The sequence below is a fragment of the Calonectris borealis genome, chromosome 3 (assembly GCF_964195595.1).
Source record: "Calonectris borealis chromosome 3, bCalBor7.hap1.2, whole genome shotgun sequence".
Classification (NCBI taxonomy): Eukaryota; Metazoa; Chordata; class Aves; order Procellariiformes; family Procellariidae; genus Calonectris; species Calonectris borealis.
The window spans coordinates 58,691,020-58,714,163 of NC_134314.1; the positions used below are offsets into that span (position 1 = coordinate 58,691,020).

General features: G+C 42.4%; 1 protein-coding gene across 1 annotated transcript in view; it reads left to right on the forward strand.

Moving 5' to 3' along the window:
- Positions 1–16,089: 16,089 nt before the first annotated feature.
- Positions 16,090–23,144, forward strand: part of CLVS2 (clavesin 2) — a 49,189-nt gene continuing 42,134 nt past the window's right edge. Inside the window, exon 1 of the mRNA XM_075148088.1 lies at positions 16,090–16,540. Within this exon, the coding sequence (XP_075004189.1) occupies positions 16,152–16,540 (389 nt within the window). The 5' untranslated portion in view covers positions 16,090–16,151. The remainder of the gene's footprint in view (positions 16,541–23,144) is intronic.

Consider the following 23,144-nt stretch of genomic DNA (forward strand, 5'->3'; position numbering starts at 1 on the left):
TTTTGTAGTAATATTTTTCCATACAGCCTGCATTCTGTTCTAATTAGTATGTGGATGCTATGTAAGTACAGAGAAGAGAGGAGAACAGTGTTTTCAAATGTGAGAGGGTAAGAATTAATGACTGACAAATATTTACAGATAAGCACCGTAAAAAAAGCTCACCTTTAGAATGCATCCTAGACGCTGGTATCATTGAAAAATCTGCTTTTTTTCATCTTGTCCAAGACTGCAGATTTTCAGGGAACGTGCCATTTCACTGTCTGTCAGGAAGCGTTTCTTGGGCTTTCAGCCTACATCTTCTTTCCTGTTCTAAAAATCTCTTCAGCTCTTTTTTAGGGCCCTTTCATGCCTTCCTCCTCATGAGTACTTATACCTTCAGGTTCCTTCAGATGATTACTACCTCTGATCAACATATGCCTGTGATTTGTAGTTTTAAACATATGAACAAACAACATCCTTGGTGCTGAGGGAAGGATCTTTCCCAGACTTACTCAGAGAACTGAAAAAAACCCCAAAGTCCGAACTAGCCTGTATCCTTCTGGGGAGGATTTTCCAAGGAAAGGTAATTTTTCTGCACAGAGGAAGAGCTTAACTACTCCTTGTGCCTTTGAAATTCTTCTCCGTCAGTTTTCCATCTACTTCCGTAACCTAGCTGTGCTAAAGGACACCTACAAGAGCCAAGCGTCAGCTTGAGACCGGCTAGCAGAAAAAACATCTAAATGGAAAAGCGCAGTTTCGCAATTAAACTTAAGTCTCTCTTTTTGCATTGTCTCCTTCATTTCTCTTTCTATAATTCTGCTTGTATTATTCTGACAAGGACTTCTGTAAACTCCCAAGATGCCAACCTGAAGCTGACAAGAATGGTGGCAAAAATACCTAAAGCACAAATTCTTTTGACAGCCTAACAGGAGTCTGTCGTCTGCTGGAATCACCTTTCATTTTTCCCTTGCGCATTTCTTCTGCTCTGCCCTTTGCACACACCTCAGCGACAGCCTGAGGGTGTCAGGCATAATTCTGCAAAGACATGGAGAAGGAAAAGAAAATGCCAAGTGTCAAGTCTATCCCTGACCTCCCACTACTATATAAACTGAAAATAGAAATCACAGGAAAGTGGCCTGTTAGCTCCTTAAGTCTTGATAGGTTTAATTGGTTTCCAAGTGTTTTCATAGCTATGCTGGAGAGATATCTGCATTTAGGATATGATGCAGTGTCCACTGAAATCAATTAGACTCTTTATACTGACTTCAGTATGCTGAAGGTTGACTGTTCTGTATAAAAACTACTGATGCGCATTTGTAAAGGATCAATATAAAAAACCTCGTTAGCATGTAAAAATGAGGCAACGAGACATTCTGAAGTTTTGTATTAGAAACACAAGTTCAGTAAAGCTGGGAAGAAGCATGTGAGCTCATATATGTGTTGTGATAGAACAATAAAAGAAGCTTTTTGCAGTTACTGCTGAAGTAATTTCTACTGTTACTGATCCAATGCTGCTTTATGTAGTTCTTCTGAAGAAAATGTTCGCTGGCGTCACTAACCCTGATCGTTCAGTTATATTGCCAATTAAGTCCAAGCAGTAATGTCCAAAGGAAATATAGATAAGCATGCTGTGAAAAAGGGGTAACTATGCAAAGATAAACCACTGACTTTGATAAAAACTAAATCAAACTACAGAATTTAGTTAATACAACCCTTTGAATTTTTGCCATTCTGTGTGGTTCTTGTTTTAAAATGGAGACTGTCCACTTCAGACATGAAGAGTTGACATTCTGCATCTGTATCCACTCAGTTCAATGTTCCTATCATAGTTACTTGCCTTCACTGCCATTTGCCACAAATGCTGACGTGGATATGGCAGCTGTCTATGCAGATATGTCATAGAGACAGAACAAGTGAAATAATGGTAGATGCTAATAAACAAACTGATGATAAATATTCACTTTTTAATGTGAGCATTGTGTTAAATGAGTTGACGTTATTTCTGCCTACACATCATCAGTAGCTGGAGTTGTAGTACAAAGTACGACGTTCCACAGGTTTGAAAAGTCAAGTTTAATTTTCCAAACATCTGTAAGTTTATTTTCCACACTTCAATGGCAAATAAAATTCACTTCAACAAACTTGTCATATAAATAACTTGCAGTACTGAAGATATGAATTCAGAGTAAAATTGGGGGAAACATAGTCACCACTGGGTAAAAAAGAGCTAACATACCCTGGAAGTCAGAAGCCGCTGGCTGGAGTGGCCACAGCATTCTTAAATGGGAGCTTTTCTAAGTAACCAACAGCAGGCACACATTTTTAGTGAGAATAATGTAATATGCCTAATGTTATTTAATAGTTCAATATTTAATATTATATAATATTTAATAGTTTAATAGTTTACTCCGTTGCAGGGAACTGCACAAAGGACGAAAGAGTGCAGTGAGTCAGATTCCCTGCAAAAGTCTTGGCAGTGGCTCTCAAGAAGTAACTGGCCACTTTGGAAAGGAGAGGTTTGGAGTACTTGGCTTCTGTGCATTCTGAATGCAAATGGCACGACCCACTCAGGCTGATGCTCAGGGATTCTGGGAGACAGGACACTTCCTTGCGGCTGCTGACTCCGGTTACCTATAGGTGAGTTCCTCACAGCTGCTGACTTCAGTATAGTTATCACAGTCATGGCAATTGCCATAAGCTGGCAGTCCTCTTGCATGGTGTAGTGGGCTTGGTGTGAGATATGCTGCCAAGAGGGGAACGGGGCCCATAGCCTAGCCAGCTGCCAGTGAATGGCAGGTCTTCCCCGTTTTCCTAATCTAGCACTTACTGCCCTTCGCAGCTGATAGTTATGACACTTATAGTGACATACATAGCAAAGAAACCAGAGCTAAATGACCTCAGAAAATACAGCTGGCCAATCTCTTCAGAATAATCGTATTTTATTAAAAAAGATTTTTTTTTTTCCTAACTTAACTTACATTATAATGTTGCCTCATGCATTAGCTTTTTCTTTCTTTTCCACTTTCCTTTTCTCATTCTTTTCATTTTCCTTCACTTTCATTCCTCCTTTTCCTGTGCCAGCTGCCACTCTAACTGGCCAAAAAAAAAAAGGGGAGGGGGGATGACTGGGGTGAGAGACAGGGACAGAGAAAAGAAAGAAGTATGGGATAAAAATGTGGGAAAGAATAAGAGGAAATATGAAACAAGAAAGCAGCACATTTCAAAATCAACCCTCTGATAAAAAGTGCAAAAGAGACTATTACAAAGAAATACAAAATTTGTTTATTTTTAAATCAGCAGAATGCAAATAACAGGAAAAAAAAAAATTTCAAGTTCCTCATCTCCATCTTTAGTACAAGTTTACTGGAGAATGGACACTGCTTTTTGACCAGGAAATTTGTTTAATTATCCAAAATTTAACAAAAGGATCTGTTCCTTTACAAGAATGCTAGTGGAGAGAACAAGATTTCTTCCACTTGTGCTTTGTCTGGCTAATGAAGGAATAATTTTCAGCACTGTTCACCATTTATTATCTTAGACCTCCAGTTAATGCAGCTCATGTTCCCTTGTGTCAGTTTTCAAAAAGGACATGCTGGATTGCCTTTAATCTGTATTTATGCCCAAACAGAACATACTGGGTTTTCTTTCATTTGATTTGAAATAGCCTCGTGAAATAGATGGGGCAAATATCTATCTTAAGGAAGAAATCTTTGGCTTGATTCTTATCTCTTACTACTATAAATCAGGTTAGTGGAGTTACATGAATGTAAATCCAGATAACAGAAGGAGGTGCTTGCTCCTGTTAAGCATTTGTGAGTTTTTATACTCAAGGCTTTGATAATATAATCAGGAGCAGTGATAAATCCTTAACACATACCTATTGTTCAGAGTCAAATGGCCTTTTAGGTCAGCTGTCAAATTACCATAACTTACTAAGCAGTGGTATCTCTTCCATTCAGTGCCTGGTGTTGAGTGGTATGTTCCTGACAAGCAGAAGAAAATCCAATTATCTACTTTTCTTTCTTGCTTCTTCAGGAAATGTTTCCATTTTTAATACGGCATCTGGCCATACAATACAGATGTTGGTAGGATGTCTTTAAGAGAATTATGTTTTTGTAACTGTTTTTCGTAACAGTTGTGAAAGACAGAACCAATTTGCTGCTTCAGCTATCTGAAGAAAACAGCATTAAATCTGTGCCTGGACAGACTCTGTAGGATAATGTTGTGAAAAAGTCATAGAAAATATGCTATTGCATTTCTTGTTCCAATCCTTTTGGACCAGCCAGCTCATCTTAGGGGGGTTGCTGTGAATTGAACGACACCAAATGGGAGCTACCTGTCATAAAATAATTGTTCTCTGAAGAGTAAGCTATTACATGCCTTTCACAACTCTTCTGAAGCCAATTTTCAAAAATCCTTCAGAACCAGATGAACAGCCATAGAGTTTTGAGTTATAGAAGACATTCAGCTCCTGAGAGTACCAAGACTTGTGTGTCATCCTTTTCTCTACAACAGTGTATCTCCAACTGTTTTGGAGGATAAAACAATATTTTTCATAAAAACACACCCAAAAATCTCAACCCCACTTAGGTGCTCTCCACATATTCTTCTTCTTTTTTTTGCTTATATATATATAATAGCATTAGCGTGTACATGGGTTTCTTGGCTTTTTGTGTTGGTTTTGCCATTGCTTCATGGTAGAAACAAACTTGGCAGGTAGAAACTTGTTGAAAACCACATGTGTATCTCACCCAAACTTGGAAGCTTAGAAATTCGTCTGAATCACTCATTTTTGATACAGTCTCAGTTTGCTTTTGTGGTTATTTCCAGGGTAAAGTGCAGGAGAATCTGGCTGGATTCTTGCTATTTTAACAGCCAGTGTAGTTTTTTGTTCTTTATAAATCCTAATAAATGTAACTGGGAGGACTTTTGAGTCACAACAACTAGATTTTCTGTGGCAGAATAAATAGTGCCCTGAGAATATATTTCATTGTCTTCAAATGCCACGGGAACCCTCTGACCTTTAAATGTAAACTTTCAAATTTGCAGGAAGAGGTTTAGCCAAAAGATTCTCATTAACATTTGTGGCAGTTAAGAAGCTGAATCCTTTTCTGCTGAACTAAAATTTACCGCTATGCCGCAGACTATGAAGCCATACGATGAAAGTCAGAGGAACTGCTAATGCCAAATGTGCTTTCAGAAGTCTTTTTGCAAAGTTCTCTTACAACAGGCTTGGGCACATCCTGAACTCGTTTCATGTGGTCCTGATGGTTTAAAACCCAATGATATTCTGACTTGAGATGTTCAAAGATTTACTCAAACCTTTTATGGCGCTGGAATATCAAATGCCTTTTGTCCAATAAGCAGAGTGCCTTTTTACAAGATACAATGCTCATTTTTAAGAGCGTTTCTCTTGAAAGGCAGAGAACCTTGAAAGGTTCTCTTGACAAGGCAGAAGTATGCCTGCTGCTTCATCAGTAGCATTTTCTACACATTCAGCTGCATTTTCTATGAACTTCTGACAAAATTTTCAGACTGTGGGAACACATGTATTTCATCTGATGATTCAGGTTCTGCCTTTCTCTGAATTTTACCAATTCCTTGGCAGTAGGTTTCTTAGTCAGCACTGTGATGTATCATTAATTCTTTTTATTTCACTAGTAACAGTGAGGCAGTTAACTTTTTCACGAACATTATGCTTTATAGATCCATATATTTTTAAGGCCAGGGGGACTGCTGTGTTAGTCTAAGCAGGCCTCCTGTGTTGCAACAAGTATTCTTCCTCACTTACAGAAGTTTGAGAACTGAGTGAATTCCCTTACTTCTCAAGGGCTGTATGAAAAGTCGCCCTGACTTTGTGGATCAAGACTTCATGTCTGCATGACATTTTTCCTTGAACCGGTGTGCAAAAAACAAGTAAATTCATTCCAGGTTTGGTGCTATCACCTCAGCAAGGTAATTCACTGAAACAAGTGGAGAGGTAAAGGTCAGAAGGGAATGCCTGTGTTCAGAAGAACTTACAGAGGTGGAAAGGGGGTTTGAGGCACTTTTTGGCTATACAAAAGACTGGTCAAACACAGGTCATATTTTATTTTTATTTACAGGACCTACTGGGTGAGGATTCAGGTCCTTCCTAGGGTTTGTTGGCAAACTTGGCCAGACTGAAAGAGACGTTAGCAAGGTACCTCCCCTCCACGATTGCTAGTGTACAAAGACTTGGCGAGAACAAAACCTGCTGAGCCCTGGCCACAGCAGGGTGTTGCCTCTTGATTCCATTTTTTTCCTGCACTTCCAACTTGATGACAGGGAAATAAACTCACAATTTCTTCTCTTCAGCCCAGAATATGCTCAGTCCTCTGATATTCTCAGCTGTTTGAAAGTGCATCTCTTCTGCCTAGTGGGCTCTCAGCCACCAAGAACAACTGCAGCAGATGTTGGGATTTCTCCTTGAGTTGGCTAGGTTCAACAAGCAGGGTTCCCTTTGTCACTGCAAGCATTTCTGTGTGCCTCAATGCATGCCTCACCTCTTTGCTCCTGTTTTCTGTGCCATGTCATTGCGGAGGAAGAAGATTAGACATGCGACCTATGATTCTTCGGTGGTTGTTTAGCATCTAGTATGAATCAAACGGTGCCTGGAAAGATCTCAGGAAAGTTATGAAAAGTGTTCAACAGCCATCTTATTTTGCACTCTTTTTCTTCTTTGAATTTCTCAGCGATAAAGGGACCTAAGACTTAGACAGGCAAACTAAAAGCAGTTGCTTGCCTTTCTAAGTAACAGATCAAGTGTAGGTATCCTTTTCGCCTCCTACGACATCATAGCTCCACAAGCAGCCAAAAGACAGCTAAATGTTTAACCTGGACTGAAAGAAAACATGTAATCCTACACTGTTGCCATTTAATAGGGCTTAATTTGGTTTTCAAAAGGCAGGTGTCCAGCACCATGTGAGATTCCCTGAGATACTGATGGCACCTGCATAGATTTGGCCAGTGGAACATAAGAGCTACAGGCGACCCATGCCTTCCAGAGCAGCAGCTGAAGGCCAAGTGTGATTACTGAAGGCATCTCAAAAGACTCTAAATGCCTGTTTGAAATTAGCATTTTTAAGGTGCTAAAATCATATCACCTGCAGCAGTGGCAGAATTAACTTCATTTCCAAAAAAAAATGTGTCAACATTTGTTAGCATTGAGCTGTTTCCTTCATTGCTTTCAAAGAAAACTGAATTTCTGTTGCCTGCTGCCATTACTGTCTGTAAAATGCTATGACAACAAGGTTTCCGTGTGCCTAACTTTAGAAAATAAGGCCATCTTTCTGCCCATTCTGGTTTAATGACTTTCAATGGCTCCATTTATTTTGAAACAAGTTACAGCATAAGGCAATTTTGCTACTCGATGGCTTTTGGGTGCAATCTGTTTTTGACTTAGTAAATAGATGAAGCTCTCAAACAGCCTGAATTCTTTAATTGAAAAAAAAGGCTAGAGACAAACTTAAGAGGTAGAAAGCTTCTTCATGCTTCATGATACTCTCCAAAAAGAAAATCACAAAATATATGGATGATGTGCCAAGTTTTCAAAGAAAGGAGAAAACTGAAAAATCCTAATGAAATTATATCACCAAACATAGCCCACGTTAGTTACATTATCTTGCCACACAGTATTTGTACTGTGATGGAGTACAAGACCATATTGCTGAACAAGCTGAAAATGCTGCCTTGGGAGAACAGGCTGACTTCAGCTTTATTCAATTGCTTTGCTTTCAGGCAATTTCTGATATTTCAAAGTGACTGACAGAATCAAGCCAAATTCACAAACTCAGTCATTCAAAATGATATAAATTATGACCTTTAAGATCAGAATGGATATTTCTGAGAAAATTTCAGGAAAGTACTATATAGTTATAGTAGATGAAAATAATCGACTTTTACAGAGAGCAGGTGGTTTTACGGCTGCCGTGTGTGGAAGGTGACATGAATGTTCATGAAGAGTTCACCTGTAGGTTGTACCAAATAATCTGATCGGTGGCTGTAACCAAGTCAACGATGAAAGATTTGTTATTGTGTCTAGATGTGGGGATCAAACACTGCCAGAAACGTGTGGTGATATTGTAGGATTAATATCAGACATCTTGCAACTGGCAGAGTCACATATATCATTATTGCTGTGGGCATGATTTGAATTAAGCTTGCCCAGAGAACACTGAGCATAATACTGTACTAAAAACTACTTATGAAACTGTTTGTGAAACCACACATCATGGGAAAAGCATCCTAAAGGAGATGCTATGTTAAAGAGAAAAAATTTCTATGGGTCTTATCCAGAAATAGGATGTGGTACAAAGTGCCACATCTAGAGATAAAACGCGTGATGCTGTGTGCACCAGCAGGCACCCATGTGACACAACGAGTAAAACAGACTTCCAGTGAAGAAGTATAGAGTTACCTGACCACGTGGACAAAGTAGGAGTTAAAAAATATTATAAAGAAATATCAGAAAATGTGAACTTGAAGACAGGATAATGTAGTTCAAATAGGAAACGTTTACTTGCTTGGTACAAAATGAGCTCTAAACATGATACGTAGTTAGAAAGACACACAGACAGACAGAAAGATAAGTCAGGGAGAGTAATAAGACACAGAAAACTTTCCAAAGGCTGGATTTTCAGCAACAGAAGACCATTCTTTATGAAACAAAGCACTGCAGTCTTTCCAGTCAGATGAAAGCTGCAACTTATTCTAAAAGCAAGTCCACCAAGAGATTTTAAAGCTGGAGATACTGAGGTTCCCAAAAACCACTCTTAGAAAGATGAAAACACGTCCCCAAATTTGGCAAAGGAGTTTCGGAAGTACTTTCACAGCAGTGAACCCATTCTACAGCATCTCTCCCATCAGGTTTTGAAGAAAATAGCTGATATTAGCTTGGATGGTGCTCAGCTTCCTGAGCTGTGAACTGAATGAAGCTTACTGAAGTCACAAGCACCTTTACTTTGTGCAGCCAAACCAAACATTACCTGGTTTCCAGTGCGGTGAAGTTAGCAGTTATTCCAACATAGTGAATGCCGGTACCATAAAACAACTGAGATTTGTCATTCTATGTTGCATCCAAATGCGGCTTTCATCCATCTGTTGCACGTGCTGGTATGCGTTCAAGGACAACACTGATCACCTTCTACTTAGATACGCAAGTTTGGATATTGACTTCAAGAAAGCCAAGGCACAGATCATCATTGGGAGCTTTTCAGACTTACATGTCTTTCTCATACTTCCATTAAAAATGATTTCATGAATAATTTTGTTCCATGACTGCATTCATCCATTTTCAATAAAACGAGCATTTATTCCAAACTTAGCATTCTTATGTATTAATTCTGTACTGAAATTTTGGAATGTTGAATGTCCTAACTCATCATTTGAGTAAGCTTACTGAAACTATTGGCTCAGTTATGAATTCATTATCTTTTATTTCCTACATATCTCTGATATGCAAATTTTTATAGCAGTGAAATAGGTTTGACTGCTTTGCTCCCAGTTAATGCAGTATTAATATAACAGTGAACTTCATTACATTTCCAGATACCCTTTTACTTACACTAAATTAATATTTGAACTTGCTTCATAGAGTCCTGCAGTTGCCTAAGTTTGGGTTTGTTTTTTGTTTTTTTTTTTTTTCCAAATTAATACAGCTGTTAAGATATTTTGTGTTGGCACTAATGCTGGGTGAAACTTTGACTTTTGTGTATCATCTGTTTGTGAGATGCTGACTTTTCTAAATCATAGGTTAATTATTTCAACTTAGAATTTCACCACTGTCTGTTCCAACAGTAAAAATGGCATGTAAAGATGTCATGTAGATAGAAGAGGAAAGCCCATCAAAATACTGTCCTCACGATGCTAATGTCCTGCTCACACCCATCCCTTCATACTGTACATCTGAAGTGTTTTAAATGCCAGAGATTGAAAGAACAGGTGTTGTGCCGTCAAAAAAAGAAGAGAGATTTTACCTGAGACTTTATACCAGTCTCCAAATAAAGAAATAAATTATTCTGTCTGTCTACAGTAGATAAGGTAAAAACCAATGAGCTAAATTGCAGCAAGTGATAGATAGGCCAGACATTGGGAAAAATGTACTGCATGGATACTGGAGCTCTGGGACAGACTGTCTAGAGAAGCTGTGAAGTATCTGCTGCTGGAGGTTTTTAAATACCACTCAGACAAACATCCATCAGGATGGGGGATAGATAAACTAGGCAATCTCTTAAAATCCCTTCCAGTTTTATTTTTTATGATTCTCTGAGTAGGCTTGTCATACTGAAATATTTCTCTGATTAGGGTCTGGTGCTATCCCTTGTCTACTGTAAGGCTATTTATCCTTATGTTGTTAGAGACCTATGATGATGGACAAAAGACAGATGACTAGTTTGCTTTCAGAAGCCGTTTTTTCAGCTGGTCAGCATATGAAGTTGCAGACAGATTTCCAACAGAGCTCAGTTCTAGAAGTTCCCTTGTTTCAGATATAATGGGACTTTCTAGGTCAAGCATCCCGACATTTTCTACAAATACGCTTAAGTAAAGATCACCATCATGCTCAGACACATGACTGCATTCCCATAACTCACCTAGTCACAGAACGACATCTGAGGCAAATCCTCAACCTCATGTGGCTTCCACTGAGGTTCAAACTGAGAAGTTTTACCAGCCACTCGCAGTGAGAGATCATGCATGAGATCAGTTGCTAAGTCTCAGCTGTCACATGGGAACTTGTTAAGTCATAGCACTGTGGTCAATGAATGACTTCAAAGGTTAAGTCATGCTGAAGAAAATATCTGAGGAGTCCTGGAGCCTAACGCTAACTGATAGTGTTCCTTAGGCCTCCATGTTAAGCCACTCTAGAGGCACGCTATGAAGCTGACAAGATGCTTGTTCTGACTCCCTGCAGTTGTTCTTATGTTCTTACAATGTTTGGATGAAATTTCTAAACCAATTCTGAAAATGGGACTTAGACTTTGAATTTAGCTGCTTTTGTTTTAGGTATCGTTTAGGTGCTTTTGACAAAGTTGTATTTAGCCCTTTTCAGAATCTTTAAGGACACACTTAACTATATGCACCTACATAAACACTGCTGAAGAGGAATAGATGCGAGCATCTATTCCTGGTTATATGTACTTTCAAACATATTTCTCATCTCTTTAGCTATGTCACAGCTAAATAAGACAAACTCTCTTGGAAATTTGATCCTGTATGCACAGCTGTCCTGGAGGAATACCCAGAGCAGGATGCTGAGGACAATGTAACTGTAAGTCAAAGACAACAGCAAGAGCTGTCTAGAGTCTTAAACCACCCCAGAGAAAGTGAGGTACCAGCACTGGTCTGAATACCGTTATTTCCTTATATACCATCTAGTATTTATTTTGTATAGTTTTATTCCTGTATTCCATTTTTTTTCCTGAATGCCCTGGTCTATAGCTGATTTTAAACAACTTCATTCTGAATGTGAATTAGCATCTCTGATATCAAACACCTACACAAACATCTTTGTGTCTTATTTATGTTCTATTTTTATTTCAAATCAGGTGCCTAATTGTAGTGCTTATAGGATTGCAGGGCACTTGGATTTTAATTGTATGAAGTTCAGGCAGAAGTGACTATAAAAGCATCAAAGAAAACTAATAGTTTGCAAGTGCAAGTGAAAAGATGCTGAAATTTACATAATGGATTTAGTCAGACACCCCTACGGTTTTATAGAGGGAAAAGTGCATGTGCACAATAAATAAATAATTGACACTGTGCCATCAGTACGTTGCATCTAACTGCATTAGTGGCTCCGTTTTTCCCCTCATGACTTAGGTAGGATGACATATTGGAAAACACATATTTCTTCATTATACTATTTAAATGGTTTGATAAATCTTCTTATAGATGACAGAAACATTTTTTATTGCTCCTACCAAGTTACTTATATTTAAAACAAATCTTTCATGGGTTTACATGCCAGATCTCAAAAAAATGTTATCGTCATAAGAAGCCCCATCTGTGGCTCAGGTAGAACATGACCAATCTCGTTCTTTGACCTACTCAAAGAACTCAGGGCTGGAGAAATTCCTGGCTGGCCGTCAATTCCTTCCCCTTGCTATTGAGAAACCATCTCATCTCATCCCCATCTCTCAACTTAATCCCAAGCTCAATGACACCAATCTAGCCCAAAGCCCTGAATCACCCGCACAACAGATGCTTAAGGCCAATGATACAAATTTCTGCCCCTCAAAAGGTGCAACTTGCTCAAACATGTTTGGCAGGTTGGGAGTCACATTCAGGATGTATTTAATGCCGTATTTGCCCAGGACGTCCAAGTTGGTCGAATCTTTGGCACAGCCCAGGTACAGGTAAGGTAGGATCTGGACCGGAAAGGCAGGCTGATTGTTAGGGATGGGGCTCCCGTCCGACTCCGTGGCACTGCTGGGTTCCCTGTCGGATTCACCATCTGAGCAGTCGGAGCTTATCCGCAGCCCTCCCAGGCCAAGGACCGATGCTGGGGGAGAGTTGCTGGGTGAGGAGCTGTCAAGGTTTGTCTCGCAGTGCTCCGAATATTCAGTCTGAAACTTGTTAAAGCCACCTTTCAGGTAATAGGCTTTGCAGCCGTCATCGTGCAGCTTCTGGAGCAGGAGCCCCAGGACCGAGGTGGCGGCTCAGGTTGCCTTGCTGCATGCGCTTTTCATAGTGCCCACCTTCTAAATCTACTCAGTTCAGGAAAGAGCCGTGTAAACCATCTCCTTCATGATGAGGGAATTTTGATCTATGTTTCAACAATTCATTGCAAAATTATTTTTTTGAAATGCTGTTAATATGTGGTGAATTTTATTTTACTCTGGCAAAGTACCGGTTAGAAATTATTAAACTATTAAATCAATTTTTATGGAGACTAAACCTTGCTTTGAAAGGAAGCGTACAGAAATTGGATTGTTTTTGATGAAATTAATGAATATATTTGGCTTCCAGATTTTTTTTATCCTCTTCCTCCACATTTTTCCCTGTGCTTTTCTGTGCCTTTTTATTTTAAAAAAGGTAGGAAGAGGAATGGCTTAAATATGGTCAAATATGGGGAAAACAAAAAAATGGAACAATACTGAAAGTTTTCAGATAAAATTCCATGTAATTTCTTATTTTTTTTTTTTAAATTAAGAATCTTTAGAATTAACCTTTTCTGTAGTTTCAAAATTGTTAATATTTTAATTTTGGCCAGCTCAGTTCTTTTCTCTGTTCAGTGAATCTATGCGCTGGAATACCTGAGAAAATCTAATATATGGGTATGTTTCCATCTGCAAAGAAAAAATAAAGCAAATTAAGGAATGTGTAACTGGAGGTCATAGACAGGATATATTATGGACTTGATTTTGCAAGACACTAAATGCCTGCAGTTCGCCTTGCACTGAGTGAATTTAAGGCACCTGTCACATGACCTACTCTTTTATTAGCTTTGTTGCAGTGGAAAAGGCAGAGCAGTAGCATCAGAAATGGAAAATGATGGCAGGAAAAGTCTGGTTGTTGGTTCCTTAGGGGTGGTGGAAACAACTATTCTCAAAGGGTCTCTGCTGAGGAATATAGAAGTAATATAGAGGAAGATCGCAAGAGCAAAAGAAAATGAAGATTTAAGAATAATAGAAAATAATGAAAAGAAAAAGCACAAACTATTTCTGGAGCAATAACTGCTCTAAGAAAAAGTTATCAACCCAGATGAATCACATCTATGTAAGGGGCCTAATTTAAAGGCATTTTATCAGACAAAGAGAAATAAGCATTTCTAGAGAGTGATTCAGTCCTTAGGTCGACTGCGTATCTTTCTTTCTTGTGAGGCATCTCAAAGCACTTAGTGAAATTCAGATGGAATAAACTGGGCCACGATGACTGGGCAATAACAGAGTGGTCCTTCCAATGGTTTCTGCCTTAAGCTAGGCCACTGGACGTCTGGTATCCAGCTCAGTAAGGACTGGTGTTTCTGTCTGCCCTTCCAGCCAGCCATACTGCAGATATTTTGAGATCAGGCAGCTATGAAGAAATAGGTAAAACTTGACCCTTATTTGGCACAAGTACCTGGCACAAGAGTTCTGGTGAGGAACTGCAAAACCCTATAAAACCCTGTAAAAACCAAAAACTCCCTTTAACCCGCAGAAGAATGCCAATTTTGCCACCTAACTACTACTTGCTGCATAGACTTGCGCTCAGAATGTGCTCATTGCTGAGGGCTCCCTCCTGCTGCCGAGGTCATCTGTTTCATCTGATGATGGCCTGCAGAAAATGCAGGGTATCGTTTAAATGTTTTTATGAGTAACTTTATTTGCCTGAGAACACATACGATACTTCCTGTTGGTGTATTCCCTATATACACTTCCCATACCGCTCAGTGATCTCAGTGCCTTTTCAATAATTCAGGCTGTGTGCTCTGGCTATGTCATCTTGGGAAAGGAGCCCAATGCAGTATCAAAAAGCTGCACTTCCTATAGGAAGGAGGAGGAGGTACATGTTACGGGCTTTCCCGTGTTTGCTGTGTAAGCTTAATTTTTCAGGCGTATTTGCATCAGAAAGGTCCAGTCCCTCAGACAAAGGTCAAATGTTCTTCAGTGGGAACTTTTCCTGAAAGCAGACTGCAGAATCAAACTTTCCTGCATGAAAAATGGCACCTTTCCTCACTGAAATATTCAATATACAGAAGCAGGGTATTTTTGCCCTTTGCAATACAATGCAACTTAAGACACGCTGCCTCCGATATGAGACCAAAAAAGGGGGTTACTCTATTTTATTCCCACGTTTTTAAGCCAGCAATGTTTCACGTGAAGAAATTCAGTCAAAAGAGAGGATTGCAAGTAAAGACAGTGCTTGATGAACAACGTCTCGCCACTGGTGCGACCCCGAGATTTACGTGGGCCTGTGGTCCGACTCCCGCGGGATGCTCCGCGGGGGCTTACCCGTGCCCCGCAGACCGAGGGCCCCCGTAGCCCCCCGGCCACCGCCCCCCTCCGCTCCGCGCCCCCCTCCGCAGGGCAACCACCATCTTGTTGCGCGCAGCCCCGGCGCAAGCGGCCGCGGCGCGGCTCTGCGCAACGCCCCTCCGCCGCGGAGATCCGCGGTGCGGCCGCAGCCTCCCCGCCCCCCCCCCCCCCCCCATCCCGGCGCTGCGCGGCGCGGGGGAGAGCGGAGCAGGGCCGCGTGTGCGCAGCCTCCGCGCCCGCCTCTCCCCGAGCCCCCGCGGGGGCGGCTCCCGCGTGGCGTTTTCGGCGGCCGGTCCTCCGCGGCGGAGGGCAGGTGCCGTTGCGCGCGTGTGCGGGTGCGCGCGTGTGCGCGCGTGTGCGTGTGTGCAAGGCGGGGCCGCGCAGCAGGCAGCCCCGCGCCGGCTGGTGCCATCTGTGAGCCGGGGCGTGGAGCGGAGGAGGGCGCAGGAGGGGGACGAGCATCCTCAAGGCCGAGGCTCCGTTTGTCTTCCCGGGCTCCGCGCCGGCGAGCGGGAGGCTCTTCGGCACCGGTACCGGCGAAGCACCTGCAGATCGGCTTGCCTCCTCCTCGCTGCTTTTTTTGGTTTGGTAGTGGTTTTTTTTTTTTCCTCACCCTCCCTCAAATCCGGGGAGACGCTTCTGAAGCGGGGCGAGAGCTGATCTTACGTAAATGGTGCTGCTCCGGGGAGGGCAGCCCCCCTGCCAGCCCCGGGCCGGGGGAGCGCCCCCGGGCGCCGCTCGCCCTGCCTAGCGGCCGGGCCCCTCGCTGCCGCTGCAGCCCGGCCTGAGATCCGCACCGGCACCGGCACCGGCGGGGGCGGGCGGCGAGCGGCAGCCGGCATCCCGCAGCCCCGTCCCCGGCGGGTTTCGGCGCCTCCGCGGACCGGCCGCGGGGATGATGCGGCGCGTCGGACCCCGCGGCGGGGAGGGCGCAATGTCAGAGAGATAACGCGCCTCCGCCAGCAGCCCGGGGCAAGTCTCGGTGCCAGCCCCCCGGGACCTGGCTGCCTGGCAGCCGCTCGCTGCTCGGCGGCCGGACTGGCAGCGGCGGCGGGGCAGGGGAGCGGCGGGGCGAGGCCCGGCGGGGCGGGGGAGCGGCGGCCGGCCGTGCCGGGGCACCCCGCCTCCGGGGGTCAAGCGCCCGGGAGGCTGAGGAGCGCAGGCAGCAGAGGCGGGGAGGAGGAGGAGGGCAGCGCCATGACTCACTTGCAGGCAGGTCTCTCCCCGGAGACTCTGGAGAAAGCCCGGCTGGAGCTGAACGAGAACCCCGACACCTTGCACCAGGACATCCAGGAGGTGCGGGACATGGTGATCACCCGGCCGGACATCGGCTTCCTCCGCACCGACGATGCCTTCATCCTGCGGTTCCTGCGGGCCAGGAAGTTTCAGCACTTCGAGGCGTTTCGCCTCCTGGCCCAGTACTTTGAATATCGCCAGCAGAACCTGGACATGTTCAAGAGCTTCAAGGCCACAGACCCGGGCATCAAGCAGGCGCTGAAGGATGGCTTCCCCGGCGGGCTGGCCAACCTGGACCACTACGGCAGGAAGATCCTCGTCCTTTTTGCTGCTAACTGGGACCAGAGCAGGTAAATGCAGAGCCACCCGCCCGCCTTAACCCCTTCTTCCCCCGGGCAATGTGCGGGAAGAGCTGTGCCAGACCAGAGGGAGGATGGATGGGCAGCAGGGACACACCCGGCTCTGCCCGCGGGGGGCTGGGCAGCAGCTGGGAAGGCAGAGGGAGAAGAGAAAGAAGAAATGTATTTTGTGGCTTAGGGCCTTTTCAACCTTCTCATCCTTTAGGGTCTGAATTTTGGGAGGCAAGTAGGAACTGCTTGGGTGCTGTTCTCAACTCTCTGATATGAGGTTTATACCCTTCTGCCTCCCCTTAGCCAAAGTGAGCTGGCGTGGTAGATAATGTGCTTAAACCCCTGACAAAGAATGGTTGCAATCCCTGTACTGGTCTTTCTGCTTCAGCACACACAGAGCTGCTCAGGTGCCATAGGAGAAAGTGAGAGATGCTGTGTGCAAAACAGGAGTATCCATCATGGCTTTTGAGCTGAAAAGTTTGCCAGTCCAGGAAACTGAGGTTCCGAATCCTCTCCCTCTGCTAAAGAAAGCTCTTCCTGAGCCACCTGGAAATGCCAGGATGGAAGTTACAGTAACTACTTCTTTTCCCCACTCACGCTGCTCTAAGATACGTAAGATGCGTAATAAGATACACGCCTACAAAGCTTTGGTAGCAAATTGAAGGAGGCTAGTGCAGTCCCCAGAACAATTTCTGATCCTTTTTAGGACTAGTGTAGCCTGAAGATGACTTAGCAGGCTCACCCAAGAGCTGTCTCCCATCAAGGCCCTTTCTTTTAGCAGTCGGCTTGATACTATGTGACACTATTTGATTATTCTAAATATCTCATTAGGCGCCATGCTCAGTTTCTCCTGCAATCTAAAATTACAGTCACCAAAATTGCTTGATTTCCCATACATGTAAATGAATGAATCCATTAAGAGTGAACTCTGTAAAGCCTACTCCTGTGAGCACTGCATGGCTTCCCTAGACTCCCAACCTGAGAGCAGTTTTAGCATCTGAAGCACTTCTTAGTGAGAATACTTAAAATCTTGCTAGTTGCCTTCGTATGAACCCAGACTGTCTTTTGTGCAGTCAACTCAGGCTGGGCACAGGCAGTGCTGAGTGCCCAGTGCAGATATCCCAAGCTCAGCTATTTTGAAACATGGGGAGGACACAAAGAGCTAGCAGTGTGCGTAGAGAGGATGAAATCTGGGGGATCAGCATGCTTAAATTTGCCCTTTAAGTGTTTGTGTAGCTCTTGCAGGCTGTGTCGATAGCCATTGCAGGGAGTGATCCCACAGCTCCCTGCAGCAGTCAGTGTTACAGCTAGGGATGGGTCTCTGCCCAGAGGGCTGCTGGCCCACCATGGCTTTCCTCCTCTCCAGGCAGAGTGGCCACATCCACACTGCCTACGGGGAGTTTCCTGGCCCTTTCTGACCCATGAATCATGCCCAGGGACTGGGAGAAAGATGTCTGGCACAAATCAAAACTGCCCATGACCATGCTAACAACTAGAAAGTGTGGATGAACATACGCAGAGCTGGGGCCAGCATCCTTTCCCTGCTTCAGTTTTCTGGCAGATGGAGCCAAAGCAGCTGAGTGAGGAAGCAGTGGTGATGAGGCTAAGGACTCTCAGACTGGACTTCATTTCTCACAAAGGACCTTCCTTATTTCCCACATGAGGATCAGGTCAACTTTTTATTTTAAAAACAACTCCACAAACTCTTAAAAATCCTCAAAGGAAGAATCAGCAAAGAAATGGATGTTTAGACCTTTTATTAAGACGTATGTCTACTATGAAGAATTTCCCTTGTTACAGGTAATATGGCCTACTGTCTGCCATTTTTTCTCATTAATAAAAAAAAACCCCAAAGCTTTATGTGACCCTTTTCAGATCATTAGTTCCTAGTCAAGAGAACACCAAGAATTCCAGCTCAGGGATAAAGTAGCATTTTAAAAAATAATTGCCATGTGAAACCAACAGGTTTTTCTTCTTAATTTTGGATGTGCTGATATTTAAACTACATGAGATCAGTTGATACAACAGTAAATTTATTGTGTTCTTTTTCATGAAGTCCTATTAGTACAATTATTATTATTTATGATATAATAGGGAAGTGACTGGGGTACACGGGTACCTAATGGCCATGTTTGCAGTTGGGTCCCTATTGCTCTTCAGCACTGCACGCCACGGTACGCCTCTGCTTCAGAGCAAGGAATTTGTTTTCAGATAGACCACTCAGACAAAGGGGAGAGAGCTGAAGCCCAGATGCAGGGAGTGGCTTGCTCCAAGGCATATGACAAGTCAGTGACAGATCTGGCAACGGAGCTAGGTCACTCTCTTTTCTAATTAATTTAGTGTCTTCCATTATCTGATGTTCAGCAACTGAACCTGGGGAGCATTGTGTATGGAACTTATACTGGAGCTGCTACGCAATATGTCTCAACCTTATGCCTTAATTGACTTGAGATCTTACAGTACGTAAAGCAGTGCTCCTCTTACAGCAACACTGGGAGGATTGCTTTTTGAAGTCTGTCTTGTTAGGACCTCTTCGTATGCTTCATAAACTAAGTTAATAGAGCCCAGCAAGGCTCCAAATTTATCATGTGTGTACAACTTACAATGACCAGCATGTAACAATTAGAAATAAAAAGTTCTGATTTGTTATTTAAATGAATAGCAGACATACTATAGATGATTTATATAGCACCGGCAGCCTATGATTTACATAGTTCCAATTAGAAAGAAAAGCGTGGGAGGCAAAAAATTCCTGGTAAAACAAGCCTGTGTACTAGATGTTAAATCTGTTAAATCATTAAATTAAAGCAGGGCCTGAAAACTGTACCAGATGTCCTACCATCTGAACAACTAAATCAGACATGTATTTAAAACAAACAAACAAAAAAAGGAGAGGTGAAGTATTGAGTAGCCCAGCAGCTTTTCAGTGGGACCCTGCCTAACTCTCCATCCTGTCTCTACTATGGGGAAAGTGAAGACGAGTGGCACTCCTGCCAGGAGGCTGGATAGCAACCGGGCAGGGATCAGCCTTCCTTATTAGCTTCCAGATTGTTGATTCATAACTACATTTGGCTTGTAGGTGTGTACGTGCGTTTGAAGACTCCTTTTTCTTAATGTGTCCAGCTGGTGAAGCTTTTTTCAGTTAATGGTACAACTAACTTCAACTCTCAGCAGCAAGGGATCTGTTGTCATGCATGTTCTTCTATATGTTTCGTGGCATCTGTACACAAATTCCCTCAGAAAATCAGTTCATTGTGATGCTATTTATTTGAAATCTTCCCCTGTTTTAATTATCTCAGAACTTTTCCTAGAAAGTGCACTAGAAAAGTGCAGTAGAAAAGTGCAGGAGTGCCCAAATCCTGTCTGTGTCACAGTGACCCAGTCAGCTCACACCAGCGTCAGTGAATATGGAAATCCACTGCACTCCTTACCGTTAGCTCTGCTGTTGCATCAGATGATTTACAGCAGGGCAAAGACGGAGTCCACTGGTTTGCTTTTGAAACTATGCTTTCATGTGCAGAAGTGCTAGAAACTTTTCTTTTCCTCCCATTAAATGAAAATTTAAATTCTGTAGCTATTAGGAGGCTGGTCTGCTCCTCAGCTCGCTATTAACCAAAAGCGAGTTGGCAGGATATTTTTCAAGCTCTGATGGAGGCAGTGTGACAAAATAAATAGCAATGCTAACAATAACAACATATTAACAATACAAGATACCTGATTAATACAGTCAATTTTTGTTTGGAAGTAATATCTTTCAAATAATAATTATTAACTAGTGCAAACAATGTCATTTTTTCTATGGTTTCTTCTGCTGACTGATGCTGTCTTATTGTTTCTTAGCTTTCCCCCAGGTATCCGTATCTGCCTATTATCACTTGTATTTAGACTGTGAGTGTGTTGGCTAGGGATCTTTTTGATCAATGCTGATGTAAAATTTAGATCAGCTGAATCTTCATCCGTGGCTGTGACTGTTAGACACTGGACTAACACAAGGAGCAATGAATGGTATTAAATCTGAATCTAAAAGCTAATCTGGTAAAATATTTGAAGCAATTTCTATTTTTCTATGCATTTTTGTAATACTGGTGGTGCTTTTTTGTTTTTAGAATAAGGGCCCTCAGGGCATGCTGCCACTATTTAAGCAGAATAGCTGTAAGAGAAATTTCGATTCCCCATCTTTTCAGCATTCAAATCTGTACCCAGACTGACAAACCAAGGAGATCTGAGGCATCATTTCTAGGTACTTCTTTGTGTATCTTGAGGGTTCTTGTTTCACTGAAATTCTAAAAATATTAAGCCAGAGCAGTAGGTTAGAAATGGGATGATGGCTCAGAGACTTGACTAGCTTTCTCTTTCAAACCACAGTGGCACAAGAACTCATTTGACAGAAAGCTTTACTTATCCAAGTGGTCATGAGCTTAAAATACAGATTGTTTGTTCCTTACGTGTTTGGGACCTTCAGGAGACATGTGGCTTAAATTCAAGGAAAGAAGACTTACAATTTATCTCTTCTAGTTAACAGTTTGCATCCTGAGAGGCAGACTCATGCCACTCAGTTTTAATTCTCAAAATAACTTGAGATTTCTTGATATCGGGGGGAGGTGACAAATAGCAATAGAGACAGTAGGGCAACTCTGCCAAATCAGATTATCTGTTATTCAGTGCAAATGTGAATCGATTGGAACCAGATTAATGGTTAAACAGATGATACGGTGGATGCCACCCATCAAGAACATAAAATATTGAAAACAGCTGACACAGCTGGATTTGTCATGAGACATCTGTACCCTGCATTCTCCCTGTCTCTTCTCTTTCTGATGGCCTGGTGGAAATCACAGTGGCCTCTGGGAATGAAGAGGATGCATAGACCACATAACCAAGAGGTAAAGGTGAAAGATTGTAGTGAAGTACTACCAAGAGTTGATAGCAGTGTCGGCCAGACATCCTGATTTTCTTCCCAGAAATCTTTGGAAATACTTTGAATCTGTTCATGTCCCACAGAAAATTCTCAAAGAACTTTTCTTTTCTGTAAAGGGGAAATTGCTGCCACTGTTAAATTACAAGAGAGCAGGATGCTCAGTTAATTGTTTGAGCTGTTCTCTTCTTGACAAATCAAGACCTCAGTGAGGCATTACCCTAGAAAGCTCTGTCGCTGTCGTGGTAAAAATGGTAGCCATCCCGACGCATTTGAAAGAATCACTGTCAGTGTGGCTATTAACTTGTCAAGCCTTCCCAGGCTCATTGCTTTAAAGTCAACCTGAATGAAAAATTTCAAGAGGTAGCAGAGTGTGTCTGCACACCAGTCCCCACCTCATTTGAACTCAAGCTGGGACTCACATAGAAAAGGAACATTAAGAGTGCATTATATATGTGATAACATATTTCCAGCATTTGTTATTCACATTAACAACTGGGCTAAAAAAGTTGTCTAAGCTCTCCATTGAATTAAGCATGGTTCTATAAATAGAGGGCATTAAATACATTTAAATTAACCGTGAGTTCTCGATTATCCTAGCAATTAGTAATACCTTGCTAGCTACAATATGTCCTATACGAGTCTGTTTAAACAAGTGAATGCAACTGAATTTAGCCATAAATAAATAAGCCTGCACGGCCCAACTCCAGGCTACTACGGAATATGCACTGCAGCAAATCAGGCCCAGCGCACCCTACGTACCAGTCATGGTAAAACTGGGGCCAGGGCAAAATGAGCAGCTTGCTGTCCCCTAAATACACGCTGTTACTTAACACAGGTTGGTAAGAATAAAACAATAGCGTCTTCCCCTCAGACTGAACATCATGGTCTCTTAAAATTAAAGGCTAATATGTTGATTTTTTTTTCTTCGTCTTTTTCTTTAAGGTAGAAAGGCAGTCAAAGCCATCTTGGACCAAATTTATTTCACACTCACTAGCTTATCCTGTTTTTCTCACTATATTTCTGTAACTATATGGAAAAGAATTTCAACGTGGAATAAAAGTTTCAGCCACACAATCCAGAGTAATTTTTCCCAGCTTCTTTTTATGTAGGATTTTCATTTCCCTAAAGACCAGCTAAGAATGGAGCGTATGTTATGGTAAAGCCTGCGCATCCTGATGCTGACATGAACAGTAGTAGGAGTGAGGTGAAATGTTGGACAGCATGGTGCTGGGGTGGATTAAAGATGAGTCTTTATGCAAATAACTCTGTGCTGGTGAAAGCTTCAGTATAGTTTCTTTAATCATGTTTCATTTGCTGGGCTGTTCAGCTGATACTTTCAATAGCTTGCCATTCGCAGCACCTAAGATCTCATCTATCACACTGGGTTTACATTTCTGGCTTGCCTCAGCATGTGTCCAGAGTAAAAGCTGCTTTAAATATCCACTAATGGATTTGTTCTTCTTGTCTGGTTTTCTGTACTGTACTTAAGTAAGGTATCAAAACCAAGAGAAGTCCATTACAGAATGAAGGATAGCTCCTATCTTCAATTAATTGCCCCGAAGGGTATTTGAGGGGGGAAGCTTGGTTGTTAGTGACATGTCCTTGTATACTCCTGATGTGGCTTTTTAGACTTAAAGAGTACTTCAGATACCTTCCTCTGGCAGAAAGTGTTCTTGCTCGCTTTTA